Source organism: Carcharhinus amblyrhynchos, chromosome 22, assembly GCF_965287045.1.
Source record: "Carcharhinus amblyrhynchos chromosome 22, sCarAmb.v2.hapA, whole genome shotgun sequence".
NCBI lineage: Eukaryota > Metazoa > Chordata > Chondrichthyes > Carcharhiniformes > Carcharhinidae > Carcharhinus > Carcharhinus amblyrhynchos.
The window spans coordinates 34,260,787-34,280,887 of NC_137345.1; the positions used below are offsets into that span (position 1 = coordinate 34,260,787).

Here is a 20,101-nt window from a genome sequence, read left to right on the forward strand (position 1 = left end):
AACAGCAGGTGGAATTTAATCCAGACAAATGCGAGGTGATGTATTTGGTAGATCCAGTTCAGATGGGAGCTATAAAACAAATGGCAGAACCATCAGGAGTGTAGACATTCAGAAATCTGGGTGTGCAGGTCTACAGATCCTTAAAAGTGGCAGTACAGGTGGAAAGGGTGGAAAAAAAGTTTGTCTTCATCTGCCGGAACATGAAGTAAAAAAACAAATGTTGTCCCCTTGTTCAAAAAGGGGAGTAGAGACCATCCTGGGAATCATAGACCGGTGAGCCTTACTTCTGTTGTGGGCAAAGTTTTGGAAAGAATTATAAGGAATAGGATTTATAATCATCTAGAGGGAAATAAATTGATTAGGGATAGTCAACACGGTTTTGTGAAGGGTAGGTCGTGCCTCATAAACCTTATCGAGTTTTTTGAAAAGGTGACCAAAGTGGTGGATAAGGGTAAGGCAGTTGACGTGGTGTATATGGATTTTAGCAAAGTGTTTGATAAGGTTCCCCGTGGTAGGCTACTGCAGAAAATACAGATGCATGGGATTGAGGATGATTTAGCAGTTTGGATCAGGAATTGGCTAGCTGATAGAAGACAGAGGGTGGTGGTTGATGGGAAATATTTAGCCTGGAGTTCAGTTACAAGTGGTGTACCTCAGGGATCTGTTTTGGGGCCACTGCTGATTGTCATTTTTATAAATGTAGACGAGGGTGTAGAAGGATGGGTTAGTAAATTTGCTGACGACACCAAAGTCAGAGGAGTTGTAGACAGTGAGGATGGATGTTACAGTTTGCAGAGGGACATAGATAAGCTGCAGAGCTGGCCGAAGGTGGCAAATGGAGTTTAATATGGAAAAGTGAGAGGTGATTCACTTTGGTAAGAGTAACAGGAGTACAGAATATAGGTCTAATGGAAGGACTCTTAGTAGTGTTGATGAGCAGAGAGATCTCGGGGTACATGTGCATAGCTCCCTGAAAGTTGGCACCCAAGTTGATAAGGTTGTTAAGAAGGCGTATGGTGTGTTACCTTTTATTGGTAGAGGGATTGAATTTCGGAGCCGTGAGGTCATGTCACAACTGTACAAAACTCTGGTGCGGCTGCGCTTGGAGTATTGCGTACAGTTCTGGTCATCGCATTATAAGAAAGATGTGGAGGCATTGGAAAGCGTGCAGAGGAGGTTTACCAGGATGTTGCCTGGTATGGTGGGATGGTCTTATGAGGAAAGGCTGAGGGACTTGAGGTTGTTTTCATTAGAGAGAAGTTTACGAGGTGACCTGACTGAGGCATACAAGATGATCAAAGGATTGGATAGGGTGGACAGTGAGAGCCTTTTTCCTCGGATGGTGATGGCTAACACGAGGGGACATAGCTTTAAATTAAGGGGTGGTAGTTATAGGACGGATGTCAGAGGTAGGTTCTTTACTCAGAGGGTAGTAAGGGCATGGAATGTCCTGCCTGCAGCAGTTGTGGACTCACCAACTTTAAGGGTGTTCAAATGGTCAGTGATATGGATAACTTTGGAATAGATTAGGTTAGAGGGTCGTTAGATTGGTTCCACTGGTCGGCACAACATCGCGATCCAAAGGGCCTGTTCTGCGCTGTTATGTTCTATGTTCTAAAAGCTGGCAAATTATGTTACAGTTGTATAAAATATTGGTTAGGCCACATTTGGAATACTGTGCCCAATTCTGGTCACCACACTACCAGAAACATGTGGTGGCTTTGGAGGGAGGACAGAAAAGATTTACCAGGATGTTTCCTTGTTAAGGAATATATTAGCTATGAGAAGAGATTCAATAAACTTGGATTGTTCTGCCTGGAAAGATGGAGGCTGAGGGGCAACCTGATAGAAGTTTATAAAATTTTGAGTGGCACAGGTGAGGTGAGCAGTTGAAAGCTTTTACCCACGGCAGAAATGACAGTCACGAGGGCACAAAGGGGGAAAAGCTTCGTTAGAGATGTGCAGGGGAAGTTGTTTTTTTTTTGAGGGTGGTGGAGGCCTGGGATGCACTGCCAAATGAGGTGCTTGAGGCAGACATGTTAGTGACATAGAAGACTTATCTGGATAGGCACATGAACAGGTGGTTTTGGTAGGTCGCGAGAACTGTGATGCACGAAGGTTGTGATGAACCTAGTCAGGAAGAAAACAAAGGCGTACAAAAGGTTCAGAGTGCTAGGAGATGTTAAGGATCTAGAGGAGTATACGATTTGTAGAAAGGAGTTTATAAAGGGAAATTAGGAGAGCCAGAAAGGGTCATGAGAAGGCCTTGGCGGGTAAGATTAAGGAGAATCCCAAGGCGTTCTACAAATATGTGAAGAGTAAAAAGGTGAGAAGTGAAGGGATTGGATCTATAAAAGGTGAAGGGGGAAAAGTCTGTGTGGAACCGGAAGAAATGGCAGAGGTGCTTAATGAGTAGTTTGCCTCGATATTCACGGTGGAAAATGATCTGGGAGGTTGTACTGCAGGTTTGTGGCGGATTGAAAATATTGAGTATGTAGACGTTAAGAAAGAAGATGTGTTGGAACTTTTAAATTCTATCAAGATGGATAAGTCGCCGGGACCGGATGGGATGTACCCCAGGTTACTGTGGAAGGTGAGGGAAGAGATTGCAGAGCCCCTGGCGATGATCTTTGCGTCGTCGATGGAGACGGGAGAGGTTCCAGAGGATCGCGGATGTGATTCCTATTTTCAAGAAAGGGAACAGGGATATCCTGGGAAATTACTGACCGGTGAGTCTGACCTCAGTGGTTGGTAAGTTGATGGAGAGGATTCTGAGGGACAAGATTTATGAGCATTTAGAGAAGTTTAGTATGATCAGAAATAGTCAGCACGGCTTTGTCAAGGGCAGGTCATGCCTTACGAGCCTAGTTGAGTTCTTTGAAAATGTGACTGAACACATTGATGAAGGAAGAGCGGTGGATGTGGTTTACATGGACGTCAGCAAGGGATTTGATAAGGTCCCCCATGCAAGACTTCTTGAGAAAGTGAGAGGGCATGGGATCCAAGGGGCTTTGGCCTTGTGGATCCAGAACTGGCTTGCCTGCAGAAGGCAGAGACTGGTTGTGGATGCGTCTTTTTCTGCATGGAGGTCGGTCACCAGTGGAGTGCCCCGGGGATCTGTTCTAGGACCCTTGCTGCTTGTCATTTTCATAAATGACCTGGATAAGGAAGTGGAGGGATGGGTTAGTAAGTTTGCCAACAATACGAAGGTTTGTGGTGTTGTGGATAGTCTGGAGGGATGTCAGAAGTTGCAGCGTGACATAGATAGGATGCAAGACTGGGCGGGGAAGTGGCAGGTGGACTTCAACAAGGATAAATGTGTAGTGGTCCATTTTGGCAGGACCAATGGGATGAAGGAGTACAATATCAAGGGTAGGAGTCTTAACAATGTAGAGGAGCAGAAGGATCTTCAGGTCCAGGCCCATAGGACTCAAATTGTCCTCACAGGTGGAGGATGTGGTCAAGAAGGCGAATGGTGTACTGGCCTTCATTAATCGAGGGATTGAGTTTAGGAGTCGGGAGGTAATGCTGCAACTTTATAAGACCCTTGTCAGACCCCACTTGGAGTACTGTGTGCCGTTCTGGTCGCCTCACTACAGGAAGGATGTGGAAGCTATTGAGAGGGTGCAGAGGAGATTTACAAGGATGTTGCCTGGATTGGGAGACATGCCTTATGAAGATCGGTTGAGGGAACTAGGGCTCTACTCCCTGGAGAGATGAAGGTTGAGAGGCGACCTGATACAGGTTTATAAAATGTTGAGAGGAATAGATAGGGTGGATTCTCAGAGGCTATTTCCCAGGGCTGAAATGGTCGCTACGAGAGGACATAGGTTTAAGATGCTGGAGAGCAAGTACAGAGGAGATGTTAGGGGTAAGTTTTTCACTCAGAGGGTGGTGAGTGAGTGGAATCTGCTGCCGTCGGTGGTGGTAGAGGCAAACATCGCTGGGGTCTTTTAAAAGACTTCTGGAAGAGTATATGGGATCTATTGGGATTGGGAGTTACAGATAGTTCTATGGCTTGGTAGGTATAGATGTGATCGGCGCAACTTGTGGGCCCAAGGGCCTGTTTGTGCTGTAGTGTTCTGTGTTAACTCCAGAGCTAACCTGGCAAGCATGAGTAGGCAAACATCCTTAGCAGCCACTCAAACCTAGGTTTATTAAAAATTATCCTAAATACTGAAAAATTGCCAATGCGTGTAACATATCTATCATGTGATTTCCAGTTTCATGTTCTTAGTACTTCCTACCTTTCTTCATCCATCATCTTTCTTCAGTCTTTATTTGCTTTTGACAATCCTTTGTCATCTCCCTCTCTGCAATGTGCTCCCTCAGACCCTCTTACACTTTATGGTGCTTCTTTGTATACTATCAAAGTACTATTTACATGGCAGAGCGAAGCTCGGTTAAAACACAAGTTAACGTTAAATGTCATGGGGGGGGGGTAGGGTCAAATATCAGTCAGGGCAGAAATCGTATCCCCTTCATAAAGGTTACTTTATGCAGGGTACAGCAACTGGTTGCGGAGACAAAAAATAATAAACCAATTGAATACCTGAATAGAGACAAGGAAATCCTTTGCATATTAGAAGAGTAAGAGTTCCCAGTTGGTGTCCAAAACTAGTATGCCAGGTCTATCTTTGTCTACAAATTTACTATTTATTTCTTTCTGCATAATATTTAAAACGTTTTCTAACAGTGGTAACATAAGCAAAGGTTGCCCATATTTGAGAGTTCACAACATTTGTTAAAAGTTTGTGAAAAAATACAAAGAAATAAGTCCTCTCAGAACCATCCAGTCTGGGTGCTGGAAACTCTGCAAATTGGATGAGCAGAAGGCAAACATTGTTGATTGTTTTGTCCAAATTTTGTAAACTGAAAATGACCATTTGAAGCTCACGCTTTTGAAGCATAGTGAGGTCTTTACATAAAAATTAATACCTTAAGTGAAGTGCAGTTATAATGATGTCAAAATTGTCATTATTGTGTGCAACTGACAGCAATTTCCTGGGAAATTTGTGGGTAATTAGGAACGGGCAATAAGGGCTGATCGAACCAGTGATGACCAGAGCCCAAGAATGAATTTTTAAAAAAATCAAAAGTCAGGATGCTGATGTCATGGGTAGTCTGAGCCTTAACTGGCTGCACTATTGCAGTCTTCACAGTTTTGTCACCATTTACACACTATTCTCCTATAAACCATTGAAAATGCTACACTTTGTTAATTCAGCTTTTAAACAGTGAACTAAATTGAAATTACTGAATAGTCAACCTTGTCCTAAAATAAATTTTAAAGTCTGGAGTGCTATTCCCTCCATTCCATGATAGAGGTAGTGGTGATGGGAGAATGGAAGGTCAGGGATAGGTCGGAGCTAGGGAGAGATTGACAAAGATGTCATGGATATAAGACAACGTGGGTGTTAACGATGGCATTGAAGACTGAAGTGCAACGCTGAGACAAACCAAGGAAACTACAATGGTGTAGTATGGGCAGCACAATGGCACAGTGATTAACACTGCTGCCTCACAATGCTATGGATGGGTCCTCCAGTTTCGTTCTACACTCCAAAGATGTGTGGATTAGGTTGATTGGCCATGTTAAATTGTCCCTTAGTGTCCCAAGATATGTGTAGGTGAGGCGATTAGAGAAGGGTAAAATACGTGGGGTTACGGAGATAGGGCCCGGGTAGGAGATGTGCAGACCCAATGGGCCAAATGGCTTCCTTCTGCACTGTAGGGATTCTATGACCCTGTTACATATGAGCATGGGAGCAACTCTCACCAACTTTTACAGATGCATCACAGAAAGCATTCTTTCTGATTTTATCACAGCTTGGTATGGCTCCTGCTCTGCCCAAGACCACAAGAAACAAAAGGTTGTGAATGTAGCCCAATCCATCATGCAAATGAGACTCCCATCCACTAACTCTGTCTGCACTTCCCACTGCCTCTGCAAAACAGCCAGCATAATTAAGGACCCCGCACACCCCAAACATTCTCTCTTTTACCTTCTTCCATCGGAAACAAGACACAAAACTCTTAGGTCACATATCAACCGACTCAAGAACAGCTTCTTCTCTGCTGCCATCAGACTTCTGAATGGACCTACCTTGCATTAAGTTGATCTTTCTCTACACCCTAGCTATGACTGTAATACGACATACTGCACTCTCTCGTTTCCTTCTCTATGAACGGTATGTTTTGCCTGGTTAGCACGAAAGAAACAATACTTTTCACTGTATACTAATACACGTGACAATAATACGTCAAATCAATCAAGATGTTGAGTTAAAATGGCAAATGGCCGAAGGGTGGGGTCATGCTTGCTGACTGAGCACACGTGATCTGGACCCTTGCGGTCTCTTTCAGGGCAGGTGGTTCCTGTCCAAGGAGGATGGGTTGCATCTAAACTGGCATAAATATTCTGGCTGGGAGGTTTACCAGTGTCACATGGAAAGATTTAAACTAGTTTGGCAGGGGGTTGGGAACCAAAGCAAAGGCGAATTAACTGAAGGGGAACCAGACAGTAGGGCCAGTAAGACTCAGAGAGCGAGCATGGTGAGGTTACTAATCAAAGAGGGTCTGGTGGACTGACGTGCATTTGTTTCAATGCGAGAAGTGTAATAGGCAAGGCAGATGAACTTAGAGTTTAAATTAGTACTAGGAACAATGTTGTTGCCATTACAGAGAATTGGTTAAGGGAAAGACAGGATTGGCAGCTTAACATTCCAGGATACAGATGTTTCATGCAAGATAGAGGGGGATGTAAAAGGGGTGGGGAGTTGCACTACTGCTTAAGGAGAACATCACAATTGTACTGCAGGACACCTCGGTGAGCTCATACAGCGAAGCAAGGTGGATAGAGCTCAGGAATAGGAAAGATGTAGTCACAATGTTGGGCGTTTACTATCGGCCACCCAAATGCCAACAGGAGATAGAGGAACAGATATGTAGGCAGATTTTGGCAAAGTGTAAAAATAACAGGATTGTTGTGGATAGTCTGGAGGGATGTCAGAAGTTGCAGCGTGACATAGATAGGAAGCAAGACTGGGCGGAGAAGTGGCAGATGGACTTCAACGTGGATAAATGTGTAGTGGTCCATTTTGGCAGGTCCAGTTGGATGAAGGAGTACAATATCAAGGATAGGACTCTTAGCAGTGTTGAGGAGCAGAAGGACCTTGGGGTCCGTGTCCATAGGACTCTTAAATTGGCCTCTCAGGTGGAGGATGTCGTCAAGAAGGCGAATAGTGTGCAAGCCTTCATTAATCGAGGGATTGAGTTTAGGACTAGAGGGCACAGCCTCAAGATAAAGGGGGGGCAGTTTAGAACAGAGTTGAGGAGGAACTTCTTCACTCGAAGGGTGGTGACTCTCTGGAATTCTCTGCCCGTTGAAGTGGTGGAGGCTGCCTCGCTAAATATTTTTAAGACGCAGGTTGATAGGTTTTAGATAGGCAAGGGGATTAAGGGTTATGGGGAGAGGGCGGGAATGTGGAACTGAGACACGACAGATCAGCCATGATCTTATTGAATGGCGGGGCAGGCTCGAGGGGCTAGATGGCCTACTCCTGCTCCTATTTCTTATGTTCTTATGAGTCAGGAGGTAATGCTGCAACTTTATAAGACCCTTGTCAGACGCCACTTGGAGTACTGTGCGCAGTTCTGGTCACCTCACTACAGGAAGGATGTGGAAGCTATTGAGAGGGTGCAGAGGAGATTTACAAGGATGTTGCCTGGATTGGGAGACATGCCTTATGAAGATAGGTTGAGGGAGCTAGGTCTCTTCTCCCTGGAGAGACGAAGGTTGAGAGGTGACCTGATAGAGGTTTATAAAATATTGGGAGGTGTAAATAGGGTGGATTCTCGGAAGCTATTTCCCAGGGCTGAAATGGTCACTATGAGAGGACATAGGTTTAAGGTGCTGGGAAGCAGGTACAGAGGAGATGTCAGGGGTAAGTTTTTCACTCAGAGGGTGGTGAGTGAGTGGAATCGGCTGCCGTCGGTGGCGGTAGAGGCGAACTTGCTGGGGTCTTTTAAAAGACTTCTGGATGAGTACGTGGGATTTCAATGGATTGAGAATTATAGATAGGCCTGGTAGGTATGAATATGATCGGTGCAACTTGTGGGCCGAAGGGCGTGTTTGTGCTGTAGCGTTCTATGTTCTATAAAGGGATTCAGGCAGTTGGTCTTTGTAGGACAGCATAATTGGCGCAGGCTTGGTAGGCTGAAGGGCCAATTCCTGTGCTTAGTGTTCTTTGTTCTTCTTTGTAGACCCAGGCAGTGATTTCAGACCCTAACTATTTGCTGTGTGAAAATGTCTTGTTTAATTCTTTGCCAAATCATTAGAAGTTAGTGCCCTATCGTTCTCGATCCTTGTATGAACAGGAACAATTTTGCCATCTCTACCCTGTCAAGCCGCCTCATGGTTTTGAGCAGCCCTATCAAATCTCCTCTTACCTTCTCTCCAAGGAGAACAGTCTCAATCTCTGCAATCCATCCTCATAACTGAAGTTTCTCATCACTGGAGCCATTCTTGCAAACAAACCTCTTCTATCTCTCCAGTGGGAGTCATGATGTGCAGATGCCGGTGTTGGACTGGGGTAAACACAGTAAGAAGTCTCACAACACCAGGTTAAAGTCAAACAGGTTTATTTGGTAGCAAAAGCCACTAGCTTTTGGAGCGGTTCTCCAATGGGATAACATCCTTTATTGTAGTATGCAAAAGCCCGGCTCCCTCTGTTTGCGCCCAACCCCTCCCCTGCCCAGCTCCCTCTGTTCACCCACCTCCCCCTCTGCTTGTGCACGCACACTCCCAATCTCCCGTGCCCCCTCCCGTACAACTCTAGTTATACCTTTATTTCATGTTGTGTGTCCATGAATGGATTCATTCACGAGAATGAATCAGCTTATACCTCTTGGCATTGAACTTTGTGTTACCTATTTCTCCACTCTACGAACATGTTTATTGAAGTTCTACACGGTCCTCTTCAGTGTTTACCATACTCCCAAGCTTTATAGCACCCGGAAACTTTGAAACCGTGGTTTTTCCATACTCGCCACTTTTGATGATACAGCTATACAATATGCTTTGTATAATTCTGTGTATTAAGGTGCATACAGTTCTTGACAACTAAACCATCTTACCAGAACTGAAGACCACAGGAAAATTTTGCAATACCTATCCTTTCTAGAGGTTTTTGAAATTTGAGTTGTCTGCCATTTAAAATTCAATATGATTGACTGATTCCAGATCAATCAATCGACCCTAACCTGAGAATTGTGTTCAGGCTTCTATGTAAAAGTGTGCTGTGTCTTTTAACTCTGTTTCAAAAGTATTACACGAAACACCAAAGTTCACAGTTTTTATTGTCCATCCAAATTTTAATTGAGACTTAACATAATGTCTGAATTATTGTTATAACTTTTAATTTATAGGTTGGCTGTGCCAAGACAGAGGCCAGTGAGATAATTGAGGTTCATGCTCATGATTTGCGCCCAAAGACGAGGAGTGGATCAATGAAATGTGAAAATGGTATGACTAAGCTATTCTTCTTCAGTTTTCTATCCAAAGGGAGGCCCTTGATGACTTGGCTGAGTGCTGAGATTCTTTTTTAAAACTATGGGTATGGTGGGGAGGCAAGTCCCTGAGTCTACACTTGCCAGAACAAGGATTGAACCCTGAGCTGTTGATAATTAATCTGGTCAACATGTTAGCTCTCTAGCCAATTGAGCTAATCAGTCCCCAAGGTAATTTACCTGTGATGTACTATTCTGTTGGACACATTTCAACAATGTTGTTCAAATAAGAAAGAAATATGCCTCTTTAGCAACAACTGTAGTTCAAATTAATTAATTGTTATATACAATATTGTGCATCTTTTATTGTACCCCAACTTGCCCAGAATTTCATGTTTTATTTTCAATGTTAGAAGCACTGGAAAAAAAGTTTTAACAATTAGCTTGGCGATTGTAGAACAGTCAGTTTAATTTTGGTGGTGGGGGAATGCTTTTGATGTAGGGAAAGGATACAACTCTAAAGGGCAGAGAGACTTGGGTGCATAAGTCCTTAAAGGTAGCAGGAGAGGTAGAGCGAACAGTTAATGAAGCATATAAAGTGTCTTAGGCTTTATTAATAGAGACACAATAGGTCCGGATAGCAAGGAGGTTATGCTGAACATTTCTCGGGCACTGGTTAATCCTTGACTAGTTCTAGGCACTTTAGGAAGGATGTAAGTATTTTGAAGGGAGTGAAGAAGAGGTTTACAGGAACAGTTCCAAGAATGTGAAACTCCAGTTATGAAGATAGATTGGAGAAGTTGAGACTATTCTGGTTGGAGAGGAGAGCACTACACTCAAAATCATGAGGGAATTGGACAGAGTAGATGGGGAGAAACTGTTCCCATTCTCAGAAAGAACGACAGGGCACAGTGTTAGGCCTTGGACCAGAATCCCAAATTACATTTGAAAGCCAGACCAGACCCCACCAATGTTTCAATTTTGGCAAAAACCTGAGGATAGGATGCATCAGCACAGGAATAATTCTGCTGACAAATTGGGGATCTTTTATTGGAAAACTAATGTTATTTAATTGTTTAACTGTATTTCTAACAAATGAAGCAGCTTAAATATTACCCATTAAACATGAAAAGAAACCACTGTAATTTTTAATGTCACTGTTTCAATTCCAAATAAGCAACATTTTTCATTACAGATTCAAAAACTACTTTAAATACAGTTTCACTCTTCAATATACTTGCTGTAATGAGTCTAAACAGCCTTGAACTTTCATAGATTTTGTAGAGAGAACAGCTTGCAAAAGCCTGGCTTTAAACAAACCGCAGTTAGAACTGAAAGCTGCTTTTCTCTGCTACATACCTAGCTTCTCCATTAACTGTATTATCACCCGACCCTGTCAATGAACCTAATCAAAACTCCCAAGGGAAACCTTCCCTTAATAAAAAGCCCCAGAGGAACTTTTCTTTTTGTGAACAAAAATCCATTTGCTTTCCCCTAAATAAATAACATATGGCTAAATTAAGTAATTAACCCACTCTCCCAGCATCTGAGCTGTATTCCTTCCAGATATACTGACTATCTGTTGCATGCATACAGCTGAATTTTGAACATTCCCCTTCAACACAAAAGTATATATATATACACTTACATCTATGGCAATATATATAAAATTACATCTGTAGAATCACATTATCATCACAACTATTTAAAGTGTTTTGCAATAGAAGCAAATGCAATGTTAGAAAAACCTGTTTTACACACTGAGTGGTTGGGGTCTGGAATACGCTACTTGGGAATGTGGTAGAAGCAGGTTCAACTGAGGCATTCAAAAGGGCATTAGATGACTATTTGAACAGAAACAGCAAGTGGTTCGGTTCTGGAATGCACTGCCTGGTAATGTGGTGAAAGCAGGAATAGTTGGTGTTCAAGAGAACACTAGATGATTATTTAAATAGGAACAACGGGTGGAATTTTACCATTCATGTTTTTGGGCACGGAGAAGTGATAAAGTCGGATGTGAGGTGGATTTGCATGTTCTGCGCCTGTTTTCGTGCCAGCTCCCACTTTACCAAGGGGAAAGAATCAGCACGAGAGTCACCCAAGATGGGTGCAACGTCAATTTAAATATTTTTGCATTCATCTCGATGCAATTGGCAAGCAGCACAGCCAATTTACCAGCACTTTAGGCTTCACCACCGCATTCGTCTGACGTGGTATGAAAACACCTCTTTAAAAGTCGGCTTCTGGCGCTCATTTAGTGAGGTGGTAAGTGTTGACCATTGGTCGACTCCATGCTGTTCACAGAGGGTTGTTTCATGGTGGCCATGTTACATTTTGGATCAGGAGGAGTCTGCGAGTATGTGGAGGGAGTGGGGATTGTTGCTGATCACGGTGTCTGATGTCCGATTTTCAGCATGGACCCGGGTCTCAGCACTGACCTTGCATGTTGAGGATGCTGCTGGGTCCTAGGGAATGCATCACTGTTCCAGGTGCTGGAAACCTTTGAAGTGGTAGTGCTGCAGCCTCAGAACATTTCAAGCAGCACTGACTGTGGTCACTACTGCATGGGTTGGGGGCTGTGTGGCTCATGGGGGGGAATGGGGGGCTGTGTTGCTGGAGGGACAGTGGGGTGGGATGGGGATGCTGTGTTGATGGTGGGCGGTGGGGGAAGAATTGGGGGGGCAGCTGTGTTGCTGGGGGGCCTGTTGGGGGAGGAAGGGGGTGGTGGTTACGGGCAGTGTGCGTTGCTGGGATAGGAGCAGGCAGAATTCCTTAACCTCCATCTGTCTCTCCCCTTCTCCAAATCCCCTGCCCCCTCCAGATTGATGAAATGGCTTTTACAATGCAACCAATGGACCTTGCTGTTCTTCCGGTTGCTGCTGGAGCTGAAGAAGAACAGGAGGATGAATTGCAGGCGGAGGCCCAGGCCTTACCTCTTGCAGGAGGAAGGCAGCCACCAGAGGCAGGTTGTGGCTGCCATTCGCCCAGAGAAGGGGCACAGGGCAAGGAGGGAGCGGAGACCCCGGTAGTTCCATACACAGGTGTCCTTTAAACAAATGTCTGACACTTTGTGCTGCTGATGGCTCCAGCTCCAAAAAGAGAGTGCAACACCTGTGCAATTTGTTGCAAGACCTGTCACCTGGGGGTGTGGGAAGTGGGAAATTGTGCGTGGAGCCTGAAGAGATAGGAGAGGCACTGAATGAGTATTTTTCGTCAGTATTCACGCAGGAAACAGTCAGTGTAGTCGAGGAGAATACTGCGATACCAGGTAGTAGACTAGACGGGATTGAGGTACATAAGGAGGAGGTGTTGGCAATTCTTAAGAGTGTGAAAATAAGTAAGTCCCCTGGGCCGAATGGGATTTACGCTTGGATTCTCTGGGAGGCTAGGGAGGAGATTGCAGAGCCTTTGGCTTTGATTTTCATGTCATCATTGGCTATAGGTATAGTGCCGGAAGACTGGAGGATAGTAAATGTTGTCCCCTTGTTCAAGAAGGGGAGTAGAGACCATCCTGGGAATTATAGACCAGTGAGCCTTACTACTGTTGTGGGCAAAGTTTTGGAAAGAATTATAAGGGATAGGATTTATAATCATCTAGAGGGAAATAAATTGATTAGGGATAGTCAACACGGTTTTGTGAAGGGTAGGTCGTGCCTCACAAACCTTATCGAGTTTTTTGAAAAGGTGACCAAAGAGGTGGATAAGGGTAAGGCAGTTGACGTGGTGTATATGGATTTTAGCAAAGCGTTTGATAAGGTTCCTCATGGTAGGCTATTGCAGAAAATGCAGATGTATGGGATTGAGGGTGATTTAGCAGTTTGGATCAGGAATTGGCTAGCTGATAGAAGACAGAGGGTGGTGGTTGATGGGAAATATTCAACCTGGAGTCCAGTTACGAGTGGTGTACCTCAGGGATCTGTTTTGGGGCCACTGCTGTTTGTCATTTTTATAAATGACCTAGATGAGGGTGTAGAAGGATGGATTAGTAAATTTGCTGACGACACCAAAGTTGGAGGAGTTGTAGACAGTGAGGATGGATGTTACAGTTTGCAGAGGGACATAGATAAGCTGCAGAGCTGGGCCGAGAGGTGGCAGGTGGAGTTTAATGTGGAAAAGTGAGAGGTGATTCACTTTGGTAAGAATAACAGGAGTACAGAATATAGGTCTAATGGAAGGACTCTTAGTAGTGTTGATGAGCAGAGAGATCTCGGTGTACATGTGCATAGCTCCCTGAAAGTTGGCACCCAGGTTGATAAGGTTGTTAAGAAGGCGTACGGTGTGTTAGCTTTTATTGGTAGAGGGATTGAATTTCGGAGCCGTGAGGTCATGTTACAACTGTACAAAACTCTGGTGCGGCCGCACTTGGAGTATTGCGTACAATTCTGGTCACCACATTATAAGAAAGATGTGGAGGCATTGGAAAGCGTGCAGAGGAGGTTTACCAGGATGTTGCCTGGTATGGTGGGATGGTCTTATGAGGAAAGGCTGAGGGACTTGAGGTTGTTTTCATTAGAGAGAAGAAGTTTACGAGGTGACCTAATTGAGGCATACAAGATGATCAAAGGATTGGATAGGGTGGACAGTGAGAGCCTTTTTCCTCGGATGGTGATGGCTAACGCAAGGGGACATAGCTTTAAATTAAGGGGTGGTAATTATAGGATGGATGACAGAGGTAGGTTCTTTACTCAGAGGGTAGTAAGGTCGTGGAATGCCCTGCCTGCAGCAGTTGTGGACTCGCCAACTTTAATGGCGTTCTAATGGTCAGTGGATAGGCATATGGATAACATTGGAATAGTTTAGGTTAGAGGGTTATTAGATTGGCTCCACTGGTCGGCGCAACACCGAGGGCTGAAGGGCCTGTACCGCGCTGTTATGTTGTATGCTCTATGAATCCCCAGGCTGCCTAGTACCTTGATTTTGACCTGGACCATGCCCAGCAGGAACCCCAGGCTGCAGGATTTGCGGCCATCACGGAGATGCCAAATGTCCAGTGGGTTATAGACTGCACCCATGTTGTCCTCAAGGCCCTGCTTCAGAATCCATGACCATTCATCAACAGAAGGAGCCTCCGTTCCTAAATGTGCAATTGGTGTGTAACCACAAGATGCATATCATGTATGTCTGTACCAGACACACCAGCAGCATGCATGATAGCTTCATATTGAAGAACTCAGATATCCCAGAGGTCTTTGAAGAGGAGCCCAGGTTGTAGGCATGGCTCATGGGGGATATGGGTACCTTCTTCGGACATGGCTGACACCTGTACGGAGGCCTGAGACCGATGCGGCCACCCAGTATATATAAGACCCAAATTGCCACCCTTCCAACAGTGGAGAGGTGCCTAGGGCTCCTCAGTGTGGTTCAGGTGTCTGAATTGATGTGGCAGGGCTCTACAATATCGCCTCTGATTTCTTCCCACATTGTGGTGGTGTTCTGCGCCCTTCACATCCTGGCGCAACAACGAGTTGATGTTTTGGAGGAAGAGGAGGACTTGGAGGTCGATCAGCTGGGCATCGCTGGAGAGGAGGCCAACCAGCAGGGAATGGAGGAGGAGAACAGCGCCGAGCAACACCACCAGGCACTGGAGGGCTAGCAGGAAGGATCAGACATGCAAGGGTGTCCCTGACCACCAGGCACTTTGCTCACTAGGGGCTTGCGGTGCTGCACATGGGTTCCATCACTTCCCAAAAGTCCTACTATCTCCTGCACCATTGTAACATCACAATGGTGGGCCTGGGTATGCTGTGTCACTGAGTTTCGTTGGCAGACAGCAGGGTGATGACATCTTGCTAAGCACCATTTTGATGATGCTCTGGTGCAAACTAGTCTGACTCTTACTTGAGCTCTACATGCATGCTGACACTTGGGTCCACGTTGTGTAGTAGGTAAGGGATCAGTAAACCCTCATACAGGACCCCAAAACAGTTGGGGTGGGGGAAGGGAGGGAATCTCTTGTGAGTTCTGGGGAACCAATGACTTCATTTTCTCAGTGACACTGTTGAAGTGTCTCCCCCTTCTTCAACATGAAGGATCTCTCCGGTGACCATCACAGTAAGAGGATTCCTGTGAGAGACACATCTGAGACAAATTAATTGCAAGTGGAAGATGAAAAAACATTGCTGACAAAAGTGTCTAAATGATAAATGCTAATATAAAAACATGTTGTGGAGATGCTGGCATTGGAACAGGGTGGGCACAGTAAGAAATTCCACTACATCAGGTTAAAGTTCAACAGATTTATTTGGACTCACGAGCTTTCGGTACCGTTATCTTGCAGTTGTGTCTTTATTGATATATGCCATGTTTGTGAAACCTACTTCTCCACTCACCTGACGAGGGAGCAATGCCCTGAAAGCTTGTGGTTCTAAATAAACCAGAAACATTAACGTGCTTAACTATCGATCGAACTAATGCTGCCCTTCACCCATGCCATCTTAGTGCACCTACAACTTAACATTACGTGGCCTACCACTATGTTTCGCTGTCTCCCCAGGAGCACACATCAGAGGTGGAGGGGGCCAGCTGTTGGCGAGCATCCTTTGGAGGGCCCAAACCTTGACGGCCCTGGCCAATTTTCAGGTGTCTGGAACGTATCCATGACACTCTCTTCATCCTGCTGCCACTGAGATGCCCTAGTGTCAGGAATGAGGAAGTCAGAAGGTGTAGCCATAGCCACAGTCTCCTGGCTGGAAGGTCCCAACATAGGCTCGAGCCCTTCCTCCTACCCCAGCAGGACACTGTCTAAGGGGAAGTGATGGCAAAGTATCCTGGGAGGCAGCGGCCACTTTTGTTCGTGCCACGATACTGGCATAGAAGAGGGAAGCATTGCCAAGAAAGGGTCAATTACCTCATCCGGGCAACAAGGATGAGTGTTATATCCCATCTAGCATCTTCCCCCAGATCCCCTCATTCCCAGCACACTGCACGCTTCCAGCCCCAATCCACAAGCTTCTACTTCGTCTCCCTTCCCCTAGAGTATGATAGCGCTTGCCCTGAGAGCCACACCTGATTCTCTGCAGGAGCTGCGTTATCATTTCTTTTATGGCTCCTTCAACCCCCACAGGACAAGAATGTCCATAACTGTCAAGAAGGGGCAAAGGCAGTGGGTGGTGAGCCTGACCTCTTCACCCCAGCAGGACACTGTCTAAGGGGAAGGAGGATGCCCCACCTTGCCTCCACAGCATCCAGCAAACTGCTCGGGTCGGCTTCTCCAAATCTGGGCACTGCCTTCTTAGACATTTCTTCCTGTACGACTGGCCTGTCTGTCCGTTCTTGGAGTTTTCATGGAGCTGTCCTTGTTAGGGCACGTCACCTGCAGGCAGTTTGGGAGAGCATCCCAGCAAGTTAAATGCAATTTGCTTATTACCATTGAGGGGAAGGCATGTGAGTACTTGCAGGTGTGCTGATGGGGCGATGGTGGATCTGTCCCTTTTTGATTATTGGGGACAGGGGCGAGAAAGGGAGGTAGGTGTCAGACAACCATCGGAGCTGGGGGAGATGGGGGCCATGTGCAAGTGGGCTGGGGGGTACCGCTGCCACTCTGCCTATGATTGGTGTGGGAGGGGGTGGCGCTGCCACTCTGCCTGAGATTGGTGAGGGGATGCGATCAGTTTGGGTGGTGGGGGGGGATGGGGAGATAAGGGAGTCAGTAATGCTGTGGCGGGGGTGGGGGGCATTATCAGGCCCTGAAGTGATCTGGCAGGGGAGCTGTTTTATTTTAATTCTTTGCTGCACACGTGCAGTTGGAGGCTCCGTTTGAAACTGCAGGCTTTCGGGTTATGCCCTGCCCACAGGCTTCTGCAGTAAGGAATGGACTTGTACTAACTTTGCAGTCAGAGCGCCAATGGGTGGGCCTAAAAACGCACCCAAAAAATGGATCTGAAACTCTCCCACTGTCAAGCTTGCCCAGCACTTAATAAAAGGTAAAATACTACCCAGTGTGCAGGGTTACAGGGAAAAGGCAGGAGAATGAGCATAATGCTCATTCAGAGAGCTGATGTAGACATAATGGGCCAAATGGCCCCCTGCTGCACAGTAACAATTTTGTGATTCTGTGGAAACTTGACTTGTCAGCGATTGGATTCAGCTTCCATTTGTTCTATCAAATTATCTTGGGGATTGAATTTAGGAGTCGCAGCATCATGTTGCAACTGTACACAACTCTGGTGCGGCCGCACTTGGAGTACTGTGTGCAGTTCTGGTCCCCACATTACAGGAAGGATGTGGAGGCTTTGGAGAGGGTGCAGAGGAGGTTTACCAGGATGTTGCCTGGTATGGAGGGGAGGTCCTATGAGGAGAGACTGAGGGATTTGGGGTTGTTTTCACTGGAAAGAAGGCGGCTAAGAGGGGATCTTATAGAAACATATAAGATGATTAGAGGTTTAGATAGGGTGGATGGTGATAGCCTGTTTCCTCGGATGGAGAAATCTAGCACGAGGGGGCATGGCTTTAAATTAAGGGGGGGTAGTTATAGGATGGATGTCAGGGGTGGGTTCTTTACCCAGAGGGTGGTGAGGGACTGGAATGCCCTGCCTGCTGCAGTTGTAAATGCGCCTAGTTTGGGGGCGTTTAAGAGATTGGTGGATAGGTTTATGGACGAAAAGGGATTGGTTTAGATTAGTGGGTCAATGTTTTTTTTTAAAAATAAGACTGGTCGGCGCAACATTGTGGGCCGAAGGGCCTGTTCCGCGCTGTAATGTTCTATGTTCTATGTTCTATCTTAATTTTTTTGTGTTCTCATGTGATAGAGTTACTCTAGTCAGAAAAGAGATTACAGGGCCTGTGTCATTATTATGCACAGTGTCCATTGTGCAATTTACTGAACCTTTGTCGTGGCTATGTACTCGTAGAACAGTCGGCTGGAATATGTCTTCTCTATATTTTTTCAACTAGCTACACATTCAGTATTTCTTACTTTATAACTAAATTCATGTTTGAAATTGCCATTTAAAAGCAGTCCTGACTAAAAAAATTTCAGCTTTTATTAACATAATGCATTGAATGTTATCCTCTGCTGTTTGGTTTGCTGTTTGGCATTCACGCTACTAATACATTACATAGAACATAGAACATTACAGCGCAGAACAGGCCCTTCGGCCCACGATGTTGCGCCGACCAGTTACAAAAACAATGACCCACTAGCCTATACCAATCCCTTTTCGTCCATAAACCTATCCAGAGATCTCTTAAACGCCCCCAAACTAGACGCATTTACAACTGCAGCAGGCAGGGCATTCCAATCCTTCACCACCCGCTGGGTAAAGAACCTACCCCTGACATCCGTCCTGTAGCTACCCCCCCTTAATTTAAAGCCATGCCCCCTCGTGCTAGCTTTCTCCATCCGAGGAAAAAGGCTATCACTATCCACCCTATCTAAACCTCTAATCATCTTATATGTTTCAATAAGATCCCCTCTTAGCCGCCTTCTTTCCAACGAAAACAACCCTAAATCCCTCAGTCTCTCCTCATAGGACCTCCCCACCATACCAGGCACCATCCTAGTAAACCTCCTCTGCACCCTCTCCAACGCCTCCACATCCTTCTTGTAATGCGGGGACCAGAACTGCACACAGTACTCCAAGTGCGGCCGCACTAGAGTAGTGTACAGTTGCAACATTACACTGCGACTCCTAAATTCAATCCCCCTACCAATAAACGCCAAGACACCGTATGCCTTCTTAACAACCTTATCTACTTGATTCCCAACAATAACACAACAATTGTGTTGATAACACAACAATAACTTGTTTTTATAGTAAAACACCCCATGGTGAATCCCAGGAATGTTGTGAGGTAAAATTTGACACAAAACCACATGGAGATGTTGCTTCGGAGGGATAAGTTCTGAAGATTGGTTTGAAGTGGAATGGGGAGATGGAAAGAATTTCACAATTTAAGGCGTAAGCATGTGAAGACATAGCTGACAATGATGGCCTGAAGAAAATTGAGGTTGTGCAAGAAGCTATAAATTAGGAGACAGAGAACTTTGAGGCAGGGGTGGTGGGGCTTGTCGTGCTGCAGGCGATTATGAAGGGAGAAGCGAGGCCATGCAAGAATTTTAAAATTGACGTTGCTGAACCTGGAGCCAATATTGAGGTGCACAGGATTTAGAACCATCGAACGACAGAAAAATTATGGCATTGAAGGAGGCTATTCAGCCATCTTGTCCATGCCAGTCTGAGGACACTTAGGAACCCTCACTTAGTGCTAGGGACGTGGATGGGGTAGAGTTTGTAAGGAGCATCCATGAAGGCTTCTTCAAACAGTCCAACTAGGGAAGGGGCTGTACTGGACCTGTATTGGGTAATGAGCCTGACCAGGTGGTGGTTATTTTGTAGGGGAGCAGTGCAGGAACAGTGATCACAATTCAGTACTGATGGATGAAGGTAAGTGTCGTCCTCAAGTTAAGGTGCTAAACTGTGGGAAGGCTAATTACAATAATATTAGATAGGAACTAAAGAATGTAGATTTGGCGCAAATGTTTGAGGGCAAATCAACAACTGGCATGTGGGAGGCTTTCAAGTGTAAGTTGATAGGGATTCAAAACCACGTTCCTGTAAGTATGAAGGATAAGTATGGGAAGTTTTGGGAA

General features: G+C 45.4%; 1 protein-coding gene across 1 annotated transcript in view; it reads left to right on the top strand.

The window, feature by feature from the left end:
- Positions 1-20,101, top strand: part of LOC145356777 (lysine-specific demethylase 5B-like) — a 340,420-nt gene that overhangs the window by 41,672 nt on the left and 278,647 nt on the right. Inside the window, exon 6 of the mRNA XM_080209644.1 lies at positions 9,430-9,526. Coding sequence (XP_080065770.1) covers positions 9,430-9,526 — 97 coding nt within the window. The remainder of the gene's footprint in view (positions 1-9,429; positions 9,527-20,101) is intronic.